The 15,649-nt window shown below is 48.7% G+C and overlaps 1 protein-coding gene across 1 annotated transcript; it reads right to left on the bottom strand.

Annotated features, from left to right (window-relative positions):
• Positions 1-732: 732 nt before the first annotated feature.
• LOC308581246 (zinc finger protein RFP-like) lies at positions 733-10,125 on the bottom strand (the record flags this gene model as incomplete). Its single annotated transcript, XM_081183777.1, has 8 exons — positions 9,693-10,125; positions 8,542-8,637; positions 7,330-7,560; positions 6,109-6,131; positions 4,686-4,804; positions 4,252-4,284; positions 2,604-2,633; positions 733-1,250 (listed from the first exon to the last, which is right to left on the bottom strand). Exons 1-8 carry the CDS (start codon positions 10,116-10,118, stop codon positions 733-735), a joined length of 1,476 nt encoding a protein of 491 aa, XP_081039903.1. The 5' UTR covers positions 10,119-10,125.
• Between the last annotated feature and the right edge of the window lie 5,524 nt (positions 10,126-15,649).

Genomic DNA, 15,649 nt, shown 5'->3' with positions numbered 1-15,649 from the left:
GCATTATCCAGAGGACACCCCATTTGATGCCCCTGATAGACAGAGTCCAGCCTGTAAATACGGAACGTTAATGCATCAACCCTAAACACGAATAACTGGGCCTAAGCCCCACTCAATGCAATGAGCTTTATTTCTGACGTGTGGAGATGGGGAGGCTGCATTTGCTGAGGGCATTTGAAGCTGACGCCCTGTTCAATTTCTTTTTTATTTTCTTCCCATCTGAGGTCTCCAGAGCAAGGACCTTTCCTGCCTGATGTGGGGGAAGGGGTTCATTTTTTAGTCCTCTATTAATCCAATTATGCATGCATTTTCACAGCTGCATAAGGTCTTGTGGGGAGAGGGAGGTTTCGTAGAATTGCAGGGTTGCGCTGGATCCTGAGGGTCATCTAGTCCCACCCCCTGCAGCGCAGGAAACCTTTGCCAAACGTGGGGCTCCAACCCACAACCCTGGGATTAAAAGTCTTCTGCTCTGCCAAAGCAGACATCTCAAAAGGAAAACAAGACTGAAGGTGAGGAAAAGATGATTTATTGGGACTGTTAAAAGTGTGACTGTCTCTTTAAGAAGAAGTAAGCTGCAGAGGGAATTCTGGGGAAAGAAAGGAAAATGAATCTTCTCAAAGAAGCCCTTGAAAAACTGACCAATGTTCTCCTGGTGGGTAAATGGTTTTTTATATGAGTCACTCTGGTCTGGAGAGAAACTCCTGCTGGGCCTGAGAGGCAGATTTTGTCTCCTCAGGAGATAATGAGGTGGGTTTCAAAGTCAACCAGATAAAAGAAAGGGAGGAGGGTCTCTCCAGAGAAGGAGGCTCCTGAGAACGTGTAGAGTTCGGCTCCTGAGTCAGCGTCAGAGAAAGACACACGTCCCCCTTCATAGTCCAGAGTCACCCGGATCCTCCTGGGCTCCTCACTCAGGGACAGAGGAGAGTGTTTAGGGAAGATGCAGGCCGCGTACCTCCCTCCCCACTTCCCCACAGACCAGATCCCTCTCTCAGAGCTAAAGGAGAAGATGCCCTTTCTCTCCACAGACTTCCTGGCAACCCCCACAAACCACCATCTCCCACTTCCTACAGTGACTTCCCAGAAATGTCTGCCTCCTGTGAATCCCTCACGTCCCAACACACAAATCTCTTGGCTGAATCTCTCAGGATAGTCAGGCAGGGCTTGAGGTTTGTCTCCCCATCTCACGCTTTTCCCATCCTTGGACAGGATGAGTTCAGGATGGGCTGTGTCTGGATCCAGAGTGACATTTGCTGTTGGGGAGAAGATGAGGGAAAGAGATGATCAGGCAGAGTCAGCAGAGAGAGAGAGATGGACATCCTAATCCAAGAAACACCCAAAAAACCCAGATTCCCTTTCAGATCAAGGGGATTTCTTCTGCATCACATGGGACACTGAGACGCCTCCTTGCAGACTCTCATCAGAATAAATAACTTCCTTGTTGATTTTTAACAAAGTTTCCTTCACTTTCTTATATTCAATGTCCATTGTGCCTGCCCTCCTCTCAACCCAGGCATTTTTTAAGGGGAAAAACCACCCAGGAAACCTTTTACTCAGCTCTTCTGTGTTATCTAAGAGGAAATAGAGGAGAATTGGAGGAGGCAGGAGAGGAGAGAAGCTGCTTTCCTCAGACAATCTCTGTGGGAATTGGCCTTTGGGGATCTCTGGGTTGGGCTGGGGGAGGAGGACCCCCTGTTCTAATAATAATAATAATAACAATAATAATAATAATATCAACATTTGCATATTACCCATCATATATAGGGGTATCATTTTAAATACCCCTACTATATGTAGGCTGTAGTAGGTGTGATATATTGCTAGTAGCAATGTTCTTAACTTTCAACAACAAAAGAAGAATAAGAATACATATAGCTCTCTCACTTGCCACATGAAATATTTGGGCTCATGTTCACATCTTTCTGAACGTAAGTGTGCACAGAACAATTTATTAACCTGTTGAACATCTGCATGTGGACTCTCCTTAAGGGCAGGGGGATGTTAACTCTTGCCCTCCCGGACTCCTTCTCCAAGATCTTGTAGCTGAGCCAGCGTCCTTTTGGTTCAACCACAAGAGAAGGGGTTTTTTCCAGCTGTTTTGGGACTACAACTCCCATGATCCCTAGCTAACAGGACCAGTGGTCAGGGATTATGGGAATTGTAGTGCTGAAACATCTGGAGGGTTGAGGTTGCCTATGCCTGTTCTAATGCAATATTAAAATTTTCATGGGTTCTTGTAAACCAAAAAAAACGAACAAAAAACCTTGGGGACATTTTGCCAGATTTTAAGAAATTTTGATCATGAAAATAGAAGTCATGGCTGGGGAAAAGATGACACATGGCAACCAGGCCTGAAAAAGGTCACATGATGGAAAAGCAACCCAACTCTCTCTAGCCAGGAGGAAAGCTCTTCCCTCCTCCGCCTGATCCTTCTGGGCAGTTTCTCTCTCCCCCTTCAAGTCTACCTTCTCTGCCTTTGTGGCACAAACAGCAGGGCTAAAGTCAAGCGGTGGATGGTTCTCAACTGTACAGAAGAGACTCTTGACCCCCCATGAAACACTAGTCTCCACCCCTCCTGTGAACTGGGGTCTCCATGTGAAATTTACCTCTCTGGAGACTTCTGAATGACTGAACATCTGAGGAAGCAAAAATATAGGCTTAATGGTCTACACTGCAATAGTTCAAAGAAAATATTTTTACAAAACATCACCATAACATAGCATCTGCTGTTTCCTTGTTTCTAGCAAAAGATGACATCATAAAACAAGTAATTGGAAGACAACAACTGTAGGCCTAAGGAATTAAAACAACTAACGTGTTTAGCTGTGATTCCAGCATTGCAGGGGGTTGGACTAGATCAGGGGTCAGCAAACATTTTCAGCAGGGGGCCGATCCAATGTCCCTCAGACTTAATTCGTTCTGGAGGTCCGTTCTTAACCTGAAACTGTTCTTAACCTGAAGCACCACTTTAGCTAATGGGGCCTCCTGCTGCCGCTGCGCCACCGAAGCACGATTTCTGTTCTCATCCTGAAGCAAAGTTCCTAACCCGAGGTAATATTTCTGGGTTAGCGGAGTCTGTAACCTGAAGCGTCTGTAACCTGAAGCATTTGTAACCCAAGGTACCACTGTATTTTGGAAAAAAATGAACAAAATCCTATGCCCCACAAATAACCCAGAGATGCATTTTAAATAAAAGGACACATTCTACTCATGTAAAAACAAGCTGATTCCCGGACAGTCTGCGGGCAGGATTTAGAAGAAGATTGGGCCGGATCCAGCCCCCAGGCCTCAGATTGCCTACCCATGGACTAGATGACCCTTGGGATCCTTTCAAACTCTACTATTCCATGATGCCATGGGGAAATCAGAAATGGTAAACCATACTAGAAAATGGTGGAATACAATCATTCAGAATCCACGAATGAAATGGGAATCTGTACTGAATGGCTGGAGGAAGGTTAACATCAGCGCCAAGTAAACTGGTGGGAAAAAGCCATTGAAACCGGAATTTCCAAGTATGCTGACAAACCAAACTGCAGAGGATGAATCAGCAGAGCTTTGCACTGTGCTTCCAAGGGTCTCATGCAATGGGAAGTCCTCCCTCATGGAATGGGGCTGATCTCATAAGAACAGTGGGAAGTCTCAGGAGATGGGGATGGCTGATGAGGTTGAAACTGAGGAGGAGGCAGCTCAGGCCTTGCTCTGCTGCTGGGAGACCAGACTGGGCAGGAGGTGGAGGAGGGACTGGGTGCTTGCGGGTGCCCTTTTTAACACACTTCACGAGGGGGAAATCCAAGCAAATCTCGAGAAGCTGCAAAAGAACCTCTCCAGATTGTGTGGAGGGAAAACAAAATGCAAGGGAGGTTCCCTATACATGAGAACGCGACAAGATGGACATTGGACTGACCCTGCAGGATCCTCCTTAAGGGCTTTTGTAAGATATTGTAAGTCTCTGAGGATTTTCCCTACAAACAAGCAGCATACAGATTTTAGGAAAGAAATCGAGGGTGAAACCAGGATACTCAGACTAGTGTTCAGGTTCTTTGTAGGGACAAGCTCTGCCCCCAATCCAAGCCTTCAACCTCCCTCCCAGTTCATTCAAGGGACAGACAAAGAACCCAAACGCCAGTAGAGGACTGTTTCCCAGAGTGACGCCATTGATGGGGGTCCCAAAGTCTGCAGAATGGACAGGAACACCCATGAAATATCAGTCCCCATCCCTCCTGTCAAATTGTTCCTCCCCTGGAAATATACCTTTCTGAAGCTGTTTTCTGTATAACACAGCATCTGAGGAAGCAAAAAGATATAAAGTGTAAGGGCAACGCTCTTCCGCCTGAGATAAATCTCCATACAAAAGTAACACTTCATAATGTGGCATCCTTAAATTGACTCCATTCAGAGCAGGAGAACCTCCCAAAGGACAACCCCAGATTGTGTAGACGGGTAACCAAAAGGAAAAGGAGGTTCCGTATAACTGAAAACAGATACACTCTGGTTCAGGCTTCCTTTACAGGATCCAGCATCACAATATACATGGGCCGTTCTGTGAGACAGGAAATGAAGGCTGGAGCACCAAGAAGGAAGGTATCCTGGAGTTACTCAATTCCATGCAGTAAGAGCCTGGCATGTTCAGTTCTGAAGAAATAATAGAATTCCCAGTGTGAAATCCTGGCAGCCAATTTTAATACCTTTCCATTGTTTCATTGTATCCTCCACAAGGTGTTTTAGATCACAGGATTCCAAGATCCTGTTCCTCAGCTCTGGAGGGAAAGCCAGTGGGTTCTCTGGACTCTCTCTTTCCTCATACCTGGTGAAAAGAAAAACCATGAATGGCCCCATTGTGGCACCGTCTCCCTGATTATTGCAGGAGAGCTCAATAACATGAACATAGTTGAAGTTTATTTCCCAACAGGTAATTCAACATGATCTGTTGACACCCACCTCCAAGCCCCGGCCAATGGCTTCGTAAGGATGCTAAACAGCACAAGGGACAAGAGGCAACCCTGTGGGACATCACCGGAGGGCTCCCATGGCTTCAAACTCTGCTGCCCCATAACAACTTTCTCGGCCAAACCCCTGAAATGGAGTGCCTGCAATCCCTCCCTACCTGAGCCTCTCCAGAGGAAGGAAGAAGAAGAAGAAGAAGAAGAAGAAGAAGAAGAAGAAGAAGAAGAAGAAGAAGAAGAAGAAGAGGAGGAGGAGGAGGAGGAGGAGGAGGAGGAGGAGGAAGAGGAGAGTTTGGATTTGATATCCCACTTTATTACTACCCGAAGGAGTCTCAAAGCGGCTAACATTCTCCTTTCCCTTCCTCCCCCACAACAAACACTCTGTGAGGTGAGTGGGGCTGAGAGACTTCAGAGAAGTGTGACTGGCCCAAGGTCACCCAGCAGCTGCATGTGGAGGAGCGGAGACGCGAACCCGGTTACCCAGATTACGAGTCCACCGCTCTTAACCACTACACTACACTGGCTAGTTAGTGATGTCAAAAGCTGCCAAGCGGTCAAGGAGAGCAACCTCCCCCCTCCCTGCACCCCCTCTCTCACACAGGAAGTGCGCAACCCCATGCCCCATGGGACTCTCCCTACAGAGGCATCAAACAACCTGACTTTCACCCCCCACTCAAGACCACCTTCAGCCTCTCACATTGGAAACGCTCCCAAGAAAAAGAGCCAACCCATTCTAGACCAACAGACCATCCCTCTCTCAGTGCCTCAAAGGGGCTGAGTTACTAGAGTTGGGGGGCTTCCAGTGGGACGTGGAAAGATACTGGTACGTCCTAAGCTGTTCCCAGGGATCTTTGGCACTTTCTCTTCTACATGTTTGAAATTACCAAAGTCAATGAACAGAAGGTGGAAGAGAAAGAAAAGAGCCCCCAACCCTGTGTGAAGTGATGTGGGGAGGGAGGAAGGGAGGAGGCAGTTGACCTCGAACCTTGGAGGGAGAATTGGGGGGCTACAAGTTCAGAAGAGGGGGCTCTACTTTTACCTGTGAGATGCCTCAGGGAGTGAGTCCTCCAGTCTCCCCCCTGCAGCCCCTGGAGGGCCATGTCTGAGGTTCTTGCATCTCAGCTTCAAAGAGTGATGCTAATGGAAATGAGCCAGATCCACTTACCTCTGCAAGGTCCTTCTCACATCCTAGAGGGAAAAAGAGAGGGGAATTCACTGCACACCACAGGCCACACTAGGAAGACCCCCTCAGACCCTGGCCCTTGAATGTCAGTCTGCCTGGCACATGGCAAGGTTGTGGGCAGGGATGGTGGAATCAATAAGTTTTGGTTTCTCACAGCTTTTATTTCTCCAATCTGAAATTAATAATTTTTCCAGTATCAAGTTCTCCACATTTCCACATCTGTTTACAATTATTTTTTAAGAATCCTTATGAAAATCCACCAGCATTTTAGGGAAATTTAACATTTGTGGGTTCAGGAGAAGATTGCACCGAATCTCTTGTCTTAGATTATAATTTATTAACTTTAATCCCGTTTGCACTGTGCAATTCAGACGTAAGTAAGCCTACAAGGTAATCCTACCGGGGAACTGTCCCAAATTGTCCTCCACAGAAGTCCCCAAATGTCAAATTCTACTTTCCAACTGGAAACAAAAAAGCACCTGCAGCATAAAATGCCTCCAAAGGGGTAATAAAACAGCTCCGTGTTTCTTTGGGCTCCTCCACACTTCTGCTTTCCCTGTGCCCAGAAAACACGGGTCCAAGAGGTTTTGCCTTTGCCCTGCCGCTTTCCCTCAGGGAAAACCGGCTCCTTAGTTCAACATCTAAGCAAACGTCAATCCGGAGAAAACCTGGCTGATGTTTGCTCTCATTCAGCAGTAGAGAGCAGATTTTCCTGGAGGAAAGGGGTGGGACAAGCAGCAGTCTGGATGAGTCCCTCTGTCTTACTCTTTGGTCACTGTGACTGAGCACCATTTTGGACCGCTCTGTATCCATTGTGAAGGGGATCAACCCAGAAGTTGTGGAGGGAAGTGGAAAAGAAGCTTGGTCAAGAGACTGCCTCATGTCAGAAGGAGGCCTGAATCCTCGCTGAAGCCCAGCCCAGGGCAGGAAGGCAGCATTGCCAAGAAGGAAGGCATTCGGTGACAAATCATCAGCAAAGAGCAGAAAACCACCTCATGTTCCATCAGGAACACAGAAGAATCTCTAGTCTGCATTCAGGTGAGTTAAGCATCCCAGGTCTCTTGGGTCTTCCTGTCCATTACAAACCTGACTAGAGGCTCCATCATCTGAACCCCTGCACTTCTTGTATACATGAAAGAGACACATGAAGGATTGGAGGCAGCCTTTTCCTGGAGCCTTGGGCTGTTCCTGCCACCGTATTACCTGCAGGAGTTCACTCGCTGGCTGCTGACTCTTCTCCTCCATCTCCTGGATGATCCTCTCAAGAGAGGAGAGTTTCCTGGAGAGTCTGGCCAGCTGCTCATCCCTTCTCCCTGCAATCTCCTTCTCCACCTCTTCCATATGATTCAGCAGACGTTTTTCTTGTTCTTCCAGGAACTGGCGCAGTTCTCTGAACTTCTCCACAATCTTCAGCCTCTCTGTTTCTGTTAATTTCTGCAAGAAAAGAGGAGGTCTGAGTGTGTTTGGTCCTTAGCCTCAAAACAGGAGAAACAAAATTGTGAGAATTAAACAGGGTGTACACTTCTGATTTTTCATAGACATGAAACCTCCAGTGGCTAAAGAAGTAAACCTTTATTTTGAGGGGAGGCCCTCTCCATTGCTGTTTCTGTTTTGTCTATTTTGCAGACGGATACAGCCTAAAGGAAGGAGCTCTTTTTTCCTAGCCATGGATTTTCCCTGCATGTTTTGGGGCATGGCATAACCAGAGTTCACAGTTGTTCAGAGAACATCCGGGGACATAAAACACCCCTCCGTTTAGACTGGGGTGTAGGAAGGAACAGAAACAGAGGAGGACAAAGTGCAGAGTTCATCCCCATAGCTCCCCTGTTTTCTTTAAAGGTTTTTAAAAGCCTGAGTTTCCTAAAAATGAACTAGAGAGCACATTTAGAATTCAGTTTTTAGTAATATTTATAGTAAATCAGGATTTGGATTGAATTGCTTCCACCCTTTCAGCTCCCAAGTCCTCAGGCTTCTTCTTGACTGCTATTCACATAATAAATGACAAGGGGAAATAAACTCAATTTAGCTGCATTCAAAGGTGAACTTACCTAATTTGCTCTTGCTGAAAAAATATGGAGACCAAAACAAAGCTTTAAAATTCTGATATATTCAAGCTTCACCCAGCCAGGTAATATTCACAAAAAAATGTATTTATGAGGGTAAAGTACAGATCAGAATATTTATACAAGGAGGTAACTACCCTAACATCTGATTCATTTTCAGAACAATAAATTAATAAACAGACTGATATGAAAAATGAGAAATGAGGAGAAGCTGAAACAGGCAGATTTCCCCATCACTTCTCAGTCCTCACTGGATTCTTCTTCTTCTTCTTCTTTATTGAATTTACATACTGCCCTATACCTGGAGGTCTCAAGTGCTTGTTCCCTGTCTAGTAACAACAAAGACACTTACAAGGAGGTCTTTGCTTTCCTTTTCCAGATCTGCTTGATGGGCCAAAATTTCCCCTCTCTCTTTCCTCAGAATCTCCAGGTGGCGACAGATCTCTCCCTAAAAAGAAAAGGGAAAATTCAGCTTTGATTGAGACACACAGAGAGATGAAAATCATATTGGCTTCTTGCGCCCAGTGGCCTTGCTAGAATAGCAAAGTAATTTACTGGTGGAAATAAAAGTACAGAGGTTTTCAGCCTTTTTGGTCCACGGCTCCATGGATCAACGACCCTGTGGGGCTCAGGATCCCAGTTAGGTCCCCCCTTGCCTGCAGAGCTGGCAGCCCCTCACCTTTTCTCAAACACCCTCCCTTGTGGAGTGATCTCTCAGCCTCCTCTCCTTTCCTTGGGAGTCCCAGCCTGACTTCTCACCTTGAGGTCTCAGGGAGAAGTGGGAAGAGGAGGAGGAAGATAAGGCAGGATCCAACCGGGGATGTACCATTCTAGCGTCAATGAGATAGTGAGGTCAGCCCAAGAGGCGAGAGATGCAGGGATAGACCAGAGCATCTCAAAATTTGGGGTGGGAGGAGATACTCAGCCCCCCCTGAAACATCATTGCAGAGGCTCCACGGCACCCCCAGAATAAGCCACCAGTAGGTGCTCCCACTCCCCACTCCCAAATCTGCTTCCAACAGATACTTGGGGGGTGGGATCCTGCACCATCTGGTCAATTCCTGGCTAACAGCCCCCTCGCCCCCCGCTGATCCCTTGCTGCTCTCTGTTTTGCAGGGCATTGAGGAGGCATCCTGGTAACCAAAGGAGACATGTACTTAGTTGTCTATGTGCAATTTACATTTGTACGTTCTAAATATGTTCTAAATATTGCTGGGGGATGTGGACGAGGTTAACCCTTTCTCTCCCTGCCAAGGTCCCAGTTCAAATCTTTGAAGCTGCTGTGAGTATTTCAAGATCCCCTTGTCCCCCTGGCAGAAAGACTTCAACTCCCCCCTCCAGCCACCCCAGGAGCCCTCAGGCTTCCCCTGGGCTGCTTCCAAGGCGATAAACAACGACCAATCAATGCCATGTCTACTTTGGACCTGAGAAGTAAAAAGAAAACCTCCCAGGAAGAATCCACAGCTATTTATTTCTCCCCCTCCAGATCCAGGGATCTCCTACCTTGTATTCCTCCAAAGCCTCTTTCAGAGGAATCACCTTGTGATTTTCATGTTCCTTTGATTTGTCGCACACCAGGCAGATGGGGGCTTCGTGGACTTTGCAGAAGAGCTTCAGGGGCTCCTGGTGCTCCTCGCAGACTCCTCCTTTCCCTCCTTCCTCCTTTCCCTCTTGAAGGCTGAGATTCTGGGCTATTTCTACGAAGTTTGCCAGTTGCCGATTGGAGACGAGGCTCCTTCTCTGGACTCTTTCTCTGCACTGGGGACAGGAAGCCTCTGCCGCCGATTCCCCCCAGAACAGGACCAAGCAGGATCGGCAGAAGTTGTGCCCACACTCTGGGATGGTCACTGGATCCTTGAAGTAATCCAGGCAGATGGAGCAAGTGGCTTCATCACGGAGACGCTGGATGTGACCCCCCGCAGCAGCCATGGCTCCTTCACTCTGAAGACCAGAGTTAAGTTTCGTTTTCTCAGATTTCAGCTACTGGGAGTTTCCCCTTCCTGGAAATGACTCAGTGATCATGTGATCTTTATTTTTTTAAAAAGCATGTCTCCAGGTCTTTGCAATTGCTGAATGTTTTCTCAAGTAGCAGACAATGCTTCTGGATTGCTTCCCATGCTTTTGCTTACACACAAACACACACGTACCTAGTAAGTTGTGGTATTCATACTGCAACATTTTTCATTCATAGGCTTCCTTGTCATTTTTGAATTGGAGAAAATCCTCCTCTGCCTTAAATGGACAGGAGTCCTGATTTAGGAAGCGGGACTTGATTCCGTGAAGAGAACTCCTAAAAGTCTGGTTGCTAGTTCTAACTTTATCCCTTTTTAGCATGCTGGCAAAGAACTTCAGATTGAAACAGACGCTTTCAGCCTTGCCAACCTGGTGCCCTCTGTTTGCTGAAGACTACAACTCCCATCATCCCTGGCCAGGACACTGCAGGTATGGCTGGGAAGACCTTGCAGAGCCACTGCCAGTCAGTGGAGGCAAGACTGACCTCGATGGACCTGGCAGAAGGCACCATCTGCATGGTGGCAGCCCAGTTATGGCGTTCCTTCCCTAGATATGAATGCCTGGTGAGACTTGGCTATTATTATTAATCAATATTACTACACAGTGTAAAGTCTTCCTATATTCCTAATAAAGTGTGGTGCCTTCCAATGGCTGAAAAAGCTGGAGGGCTTCAACAGGGGATTAGATACAATTCCTGGAGGATAATACTTTGGTAGGGGGCTCGGGTGGCGCTGTGGGTTAAACCACAGGGTCTAGGGCTTGCCAATCAGAAGGCTGGCAGTTCGAATCCCTGCAATGGGGTGAGCTCCCGTTGCTCAGTCCCTGCTCCTGCCAACCTAGCAGTTCAAAAGCACACTAAAGTGCAAGTAGATAAATAGGTACCGCTCTGGCGGGAAGGTAAACGGCGTTTCCGTGCGCTGCTCTGGTTGGCCAGAAGCGGCTTAGTCATGCTGGCCACATGACCCAGAAGCTGTACGCCGGCTCCCTCGGGCAACAAAGTGAGATGAGCGCCGCAACCCCAGAGTCGGTCACGACTGGACCTAATGGTCAGGGGTCCCTTTACCTTTACCTGAAGACTTTGGATGGTTATATGCTCTGCCTCTGTGGCTGGAAGCAGTAATCCTCCTGAATAGCAGCTGCTGGAGCCTCCAGGAGGGGCGCTTGTTCCCAGGTCCTGCTTAGGGGTTTCCCACACACATAATGTTTAAAAAATGTTTTTGGTTTCACCTGCAGGTAAAAGGAGAGAGCTCAAGACGGAGATTTCCCACCAAGGGAAGCTGTGCCAGAGGGAATATCCCTAAGGAACATTCCTTTGTTAGCTGAGATTGCAGAGCAAAAGCGTGAGTCCAAAGGACACCAGGGAGCAAATGAACGCAGCCATCACCCAGAAGTCCAGTTCCCTTTAGTGAAAGCCCAGTGCACTTTGGAGCAGAAAAGCCCTTCTCCTCAAATCCTGGGAGGAACGGCCAGCACAGTTTGCGTCTGGGGAGGCTGAATGCCGAAGAACATCCTCATGAATGCTCCATGTGTGGGGAGAGCTTCCAGCGAGGATCCGCCCTGACTGAGCACCAGAGGATCTACATGGGAGAGGAAGCGTATGAATAGTCTGAGGACGAGAAATCCTTTCCCCAGTGAGAGATCTGGGTGCGCCATCAGAGAGGCCTCATGGAAGAGAAACCACACAAGTGCTCCCACTGTGGGGAAAGCTTCAGCCAGAGGACCAATTTGGAGAGTCACCTGGAAATCCACACGGGAGAGAGGCCTCACGAATTCCTGGACCGGAGAGATACGTTACTCAAACACCGGAGAACCCACACAGGGGGGAAGCCACAAAAGTGCCATGATTGTGGGAGAAACTTCAACCACCCGAGCAACTTAATTGAACATCGGAAGACACACACAGGGGAGAAACCCTACCGAGTGTGGGGCAAGTTTCCATCACCCTTGTAGGTTGATTGACCATCAGAACATCCACACAGGAGAGAAGCCTCACAAATGCCCTGAGTGCAGGAAAAACTTTTCTCAGTGAGATACACTGATCAAACACCAAAGGACCCACATGGAGGAGAAACCTTATGAATGCCCCGAGTGTGGAAAAAGCTTCATTCAGAAGAAGGGATTAATCGGGCACCAGATAATTCATTTAGGGAATACGTCCAGCTAATATTCTTGAAAAGTGCCACATTCCACAGAAAAAAGAGGGAGAAATGTTGGTTACATCCTGATTTGCAGTGGAGAACACACACCTTATCTATGTCACAAGACATAGGCGGATGGCCAGTTGTTGTTGTTAATTCAAGAAAGTTCTCTGTTGAGGCTTCCCTGCCCCAGGAGGGGACAAACAAAACTGCCCACCCCCTGCTCTGGTCCCCACGATGGATGGAGGCAGGGAGACAGAGACACATTATATCCACGTTGCAGATTCTCATAGCACTAGAAGTTGTGGCCCCCAAACAAAGCTGATTGTTGGGAGATCCAGGACAGAAAAAAGCATTTCGTTGTGGAGCGTGTAAATGAACCATGGAACTCACTGCCACTGGAGGCAGAGACGGCAACCAACTTAAAATCATGGAATTGCAGAGTTGAACGGTACAACCAGGGTCACCAAGTCCATATATCTGCAGTGCAGGAATCTTTTGCCCAACGTGGTGCTCAAGCCAGTGACCCTTAGATTAAGACTATCATGCTCCACCCATTGAGCTGGGGACAAATTCATGGAGCACTAGGCTGTGAAGCACAATGGCTCTGCTCTGCCTCCACAGTCCAGAGGCAGAAGGCTTCTAAATCTCAGGTGCTGGAAACTGCAAGGAGGGGAGGGAGGCTGGTTTTGCTCTCTGGTCCCCCTTGCAGGTGTCCCACGGGCGTCTGGGTGGCCCCTCTTGGGCGCTGGACCAAATGGGACACTTTTGTGTCCTTCCATGCAGTGGCGTAGCGTGGGTTGTCAGCACCCGGGGCAAGGCAAGTAATTTGCGCCCCCTAACCCGTGGATTTTAGCACTCAAGTGCGAGCGCGCCCTCGGATTTTTCCGGTAACACTTGACTTTATAGAATCATAGAATCGTAGAGTCGGAAGGGACCCGATGGTCATCTAGTCCAACCCCCTGTGGTGATGATGATGATACATTTTATTTATACCCCGCCCTCCCCAGCCAGAGCCGGGCTCAGGGCGGCTAACACCGGTAAAATTACAATAGAAACATAATGGGGGGAGGGACCAATTTAAAATACAGGTTAAAATGCAATTTGAAAAGCAGCCTCATTTTAAAATTAGCCCACAAATCAAAACTGTAAGGGGAGGGAAGACATAAGGGTCCCACTGAGTCCAAACCAAAGGCCAGGTGGAACAGCTCTGTCTTGCAGGCCCTGAGGAAAGATGCAGGACCACGCAGCTGTCCCCGTGCGGGGATTGAACCTGCAACCTTGACATCCCTATTTCCATAGGGTTTGGGTTTCCGAGTGGCTAGGGAAACCAAGCTGGATGGGGAGGGGAAGCCACAAACATGAGTCTGACCAAACTGCGGGAAGCAGTGGAAGACAGGAGTGTCTGACGTGCTCTGGTCCAGGGGGTCACGAAGAGTCGGACACGACTAAACGACTAAACAACAACAACAATAATAATGTATGAAGTTACATTGAAAGACCTACATTGGCTCCCTGTACGTTTCTGAGCACAATTCAAAGTGTTGGTGTTGACCTTTAAAGCCCTAAACGGCCTCGGCCCAGTAGACCTGAAGGAGCGTCTCCACCCCCATCATTCTGCCCGGACACTGAGGTCCAGCGCCGAGGGCCTTCTGGCGGTTCCCTCACTGCGAGAAGCCAAGTTACAGAGAACCAGGCAGAGGGCCTTCTCAGTAGTGGCACCTGCCCTGTGGAACGCCCTCCCACCAGATGTCAAAGAGAAGAACAACTACCAGACTTTTAGAAGACATCCGAAGGCAGCCCTATTTAGGGAAGCTTTTAATGTTTGACGTATTAATATTTTTTTGGAAGCCGCCCAGAGTGGCTGGGGAAGCCCAGCCAGATGGGCAGGGTATAAATAATTTATTTTTATTTTTATTTGACACCCCCCAAGCCAAGGAGATAAGTAACTCTACAACTTCACAAGTCATCTGAAGGGAAGTTTTTTTAAATGTTTCATGTTTTATTATATTTTTATCCAAGGTGACTGGGGCAGCCTAGTCAGATGGGAAGGGTATAAATAATAAAATTATTACTATTATTATTATTATTATTATTATTATTATTATGGAATAAGGCGTCTCAATTTTCTTTGATGAAATGTTGCAAGGTATTCCGATTAATGCTTTTTATAGGATATTGGACATGGTGCGAGTTTATGGCTGCCAAGTATTGGCCTGAAAGGAAGCGCAGCCGGCGTCAGAGAACTGCTGGAGGATGGAGCTTACAAGTGTTAGAATGCAAAACGCGGACAGGTTCAGGCACGCAAGAAGGTGGGGGAAAGGGGAGCCCGGATGGCTCAGTTTAAGAGCACGGCGCTGATAAGGCCAAGGTTGCAGGTTCGATCCCTTGTAGGGGGCAGCGGCGTATTACTGCATTGCAGCGGGTGGGACTAGATGACCCTCGGCTCCCTTCCAGCTCGACAGATTCTATGAAAGCGCATGGAGTGCGGAAGTTGCATTGCAAGTAGTACGCAGGGGGGGGGGGCGCAAGGGTTGCAGAGAGAGAGAGGGAGGGAGAGAGGGAGGGAGGGAGGGGGGAACTGGCCCTCCGCTGGACAACTGACCCGGCCGGGCTCTGTTTCCCAGGGAAGCAAGAAGTTGCAATCCAAAGTTGCAGAAGCGCCCTGCTCCTTCTTCCGCGGAGGGAAACGCTCCTGCGGAGGTGAGAGGCAGCGAGGAGGCGACGAGGTGAGGCTTTTGTGAGGTAGGGAGAGGAAAGACCGGGGAGGGAACCCAAGGAGGATTTGCACGTGAGGGAATGAAGGGGAAACACGCCTCCCACGCGGAGCACTTTTCCCCGGGAAATGCACGGGGTGGGGTCGTGGCTGATCCGTGCTGCGCGCTCGTGTCGTGCGGCCCAAAGTGCTGCAGGATCGCCAATGCAAGACCCCCTTTTAAAACCTCCCCCTCCCCCAGCTCTGGAAAAAAAGGGGGAAGGGGATGGCGTCAGGGTGCGGAGGCTGCCCTTGCCCGGCCAGGCGTAGGTGGCGGCGTCAGCGCTGCTGCAGCGGCTGCTCCTCCTGCGAGCAGTGAGTGGAGCGCAGCCGCAGCGGCGGCGGGGGGGCGCGCGCGCTAGGGCGCAAGGCTGGCGGTGGCGGCGGGGAGCCCGGCGGAGGAAGGAACTTGTCCCTTCCCTCTGGACTCGCGCCCCCCGCAGATGTTGCACCCCTGGCACCCCCCACGCTACGCCACTGCTTCCATGGGGTGAGTGGAAACTCACAGGAAAACTTACGATGACACACAAACATCACCAACATCATATAGGGGG

This window comes from Podarcis bocagei (genome assembly GCF_964188305.1).
Source record: "Podarcis bocagei genome assembly, chromosome: 2".
NCBI classification, from domain to species: domain Eukaryota; kingdom Metazoa; phylum Chordata; class Lepidosauria; order Squamata; family Lacertidae; genus Podarcis; species Podarcis bocagei.
The sequence above is the reverse complement of the archived record's forward strand: the minus strand, read 5'-3'. Positions and strand labels throughout refer to the sequence as shown.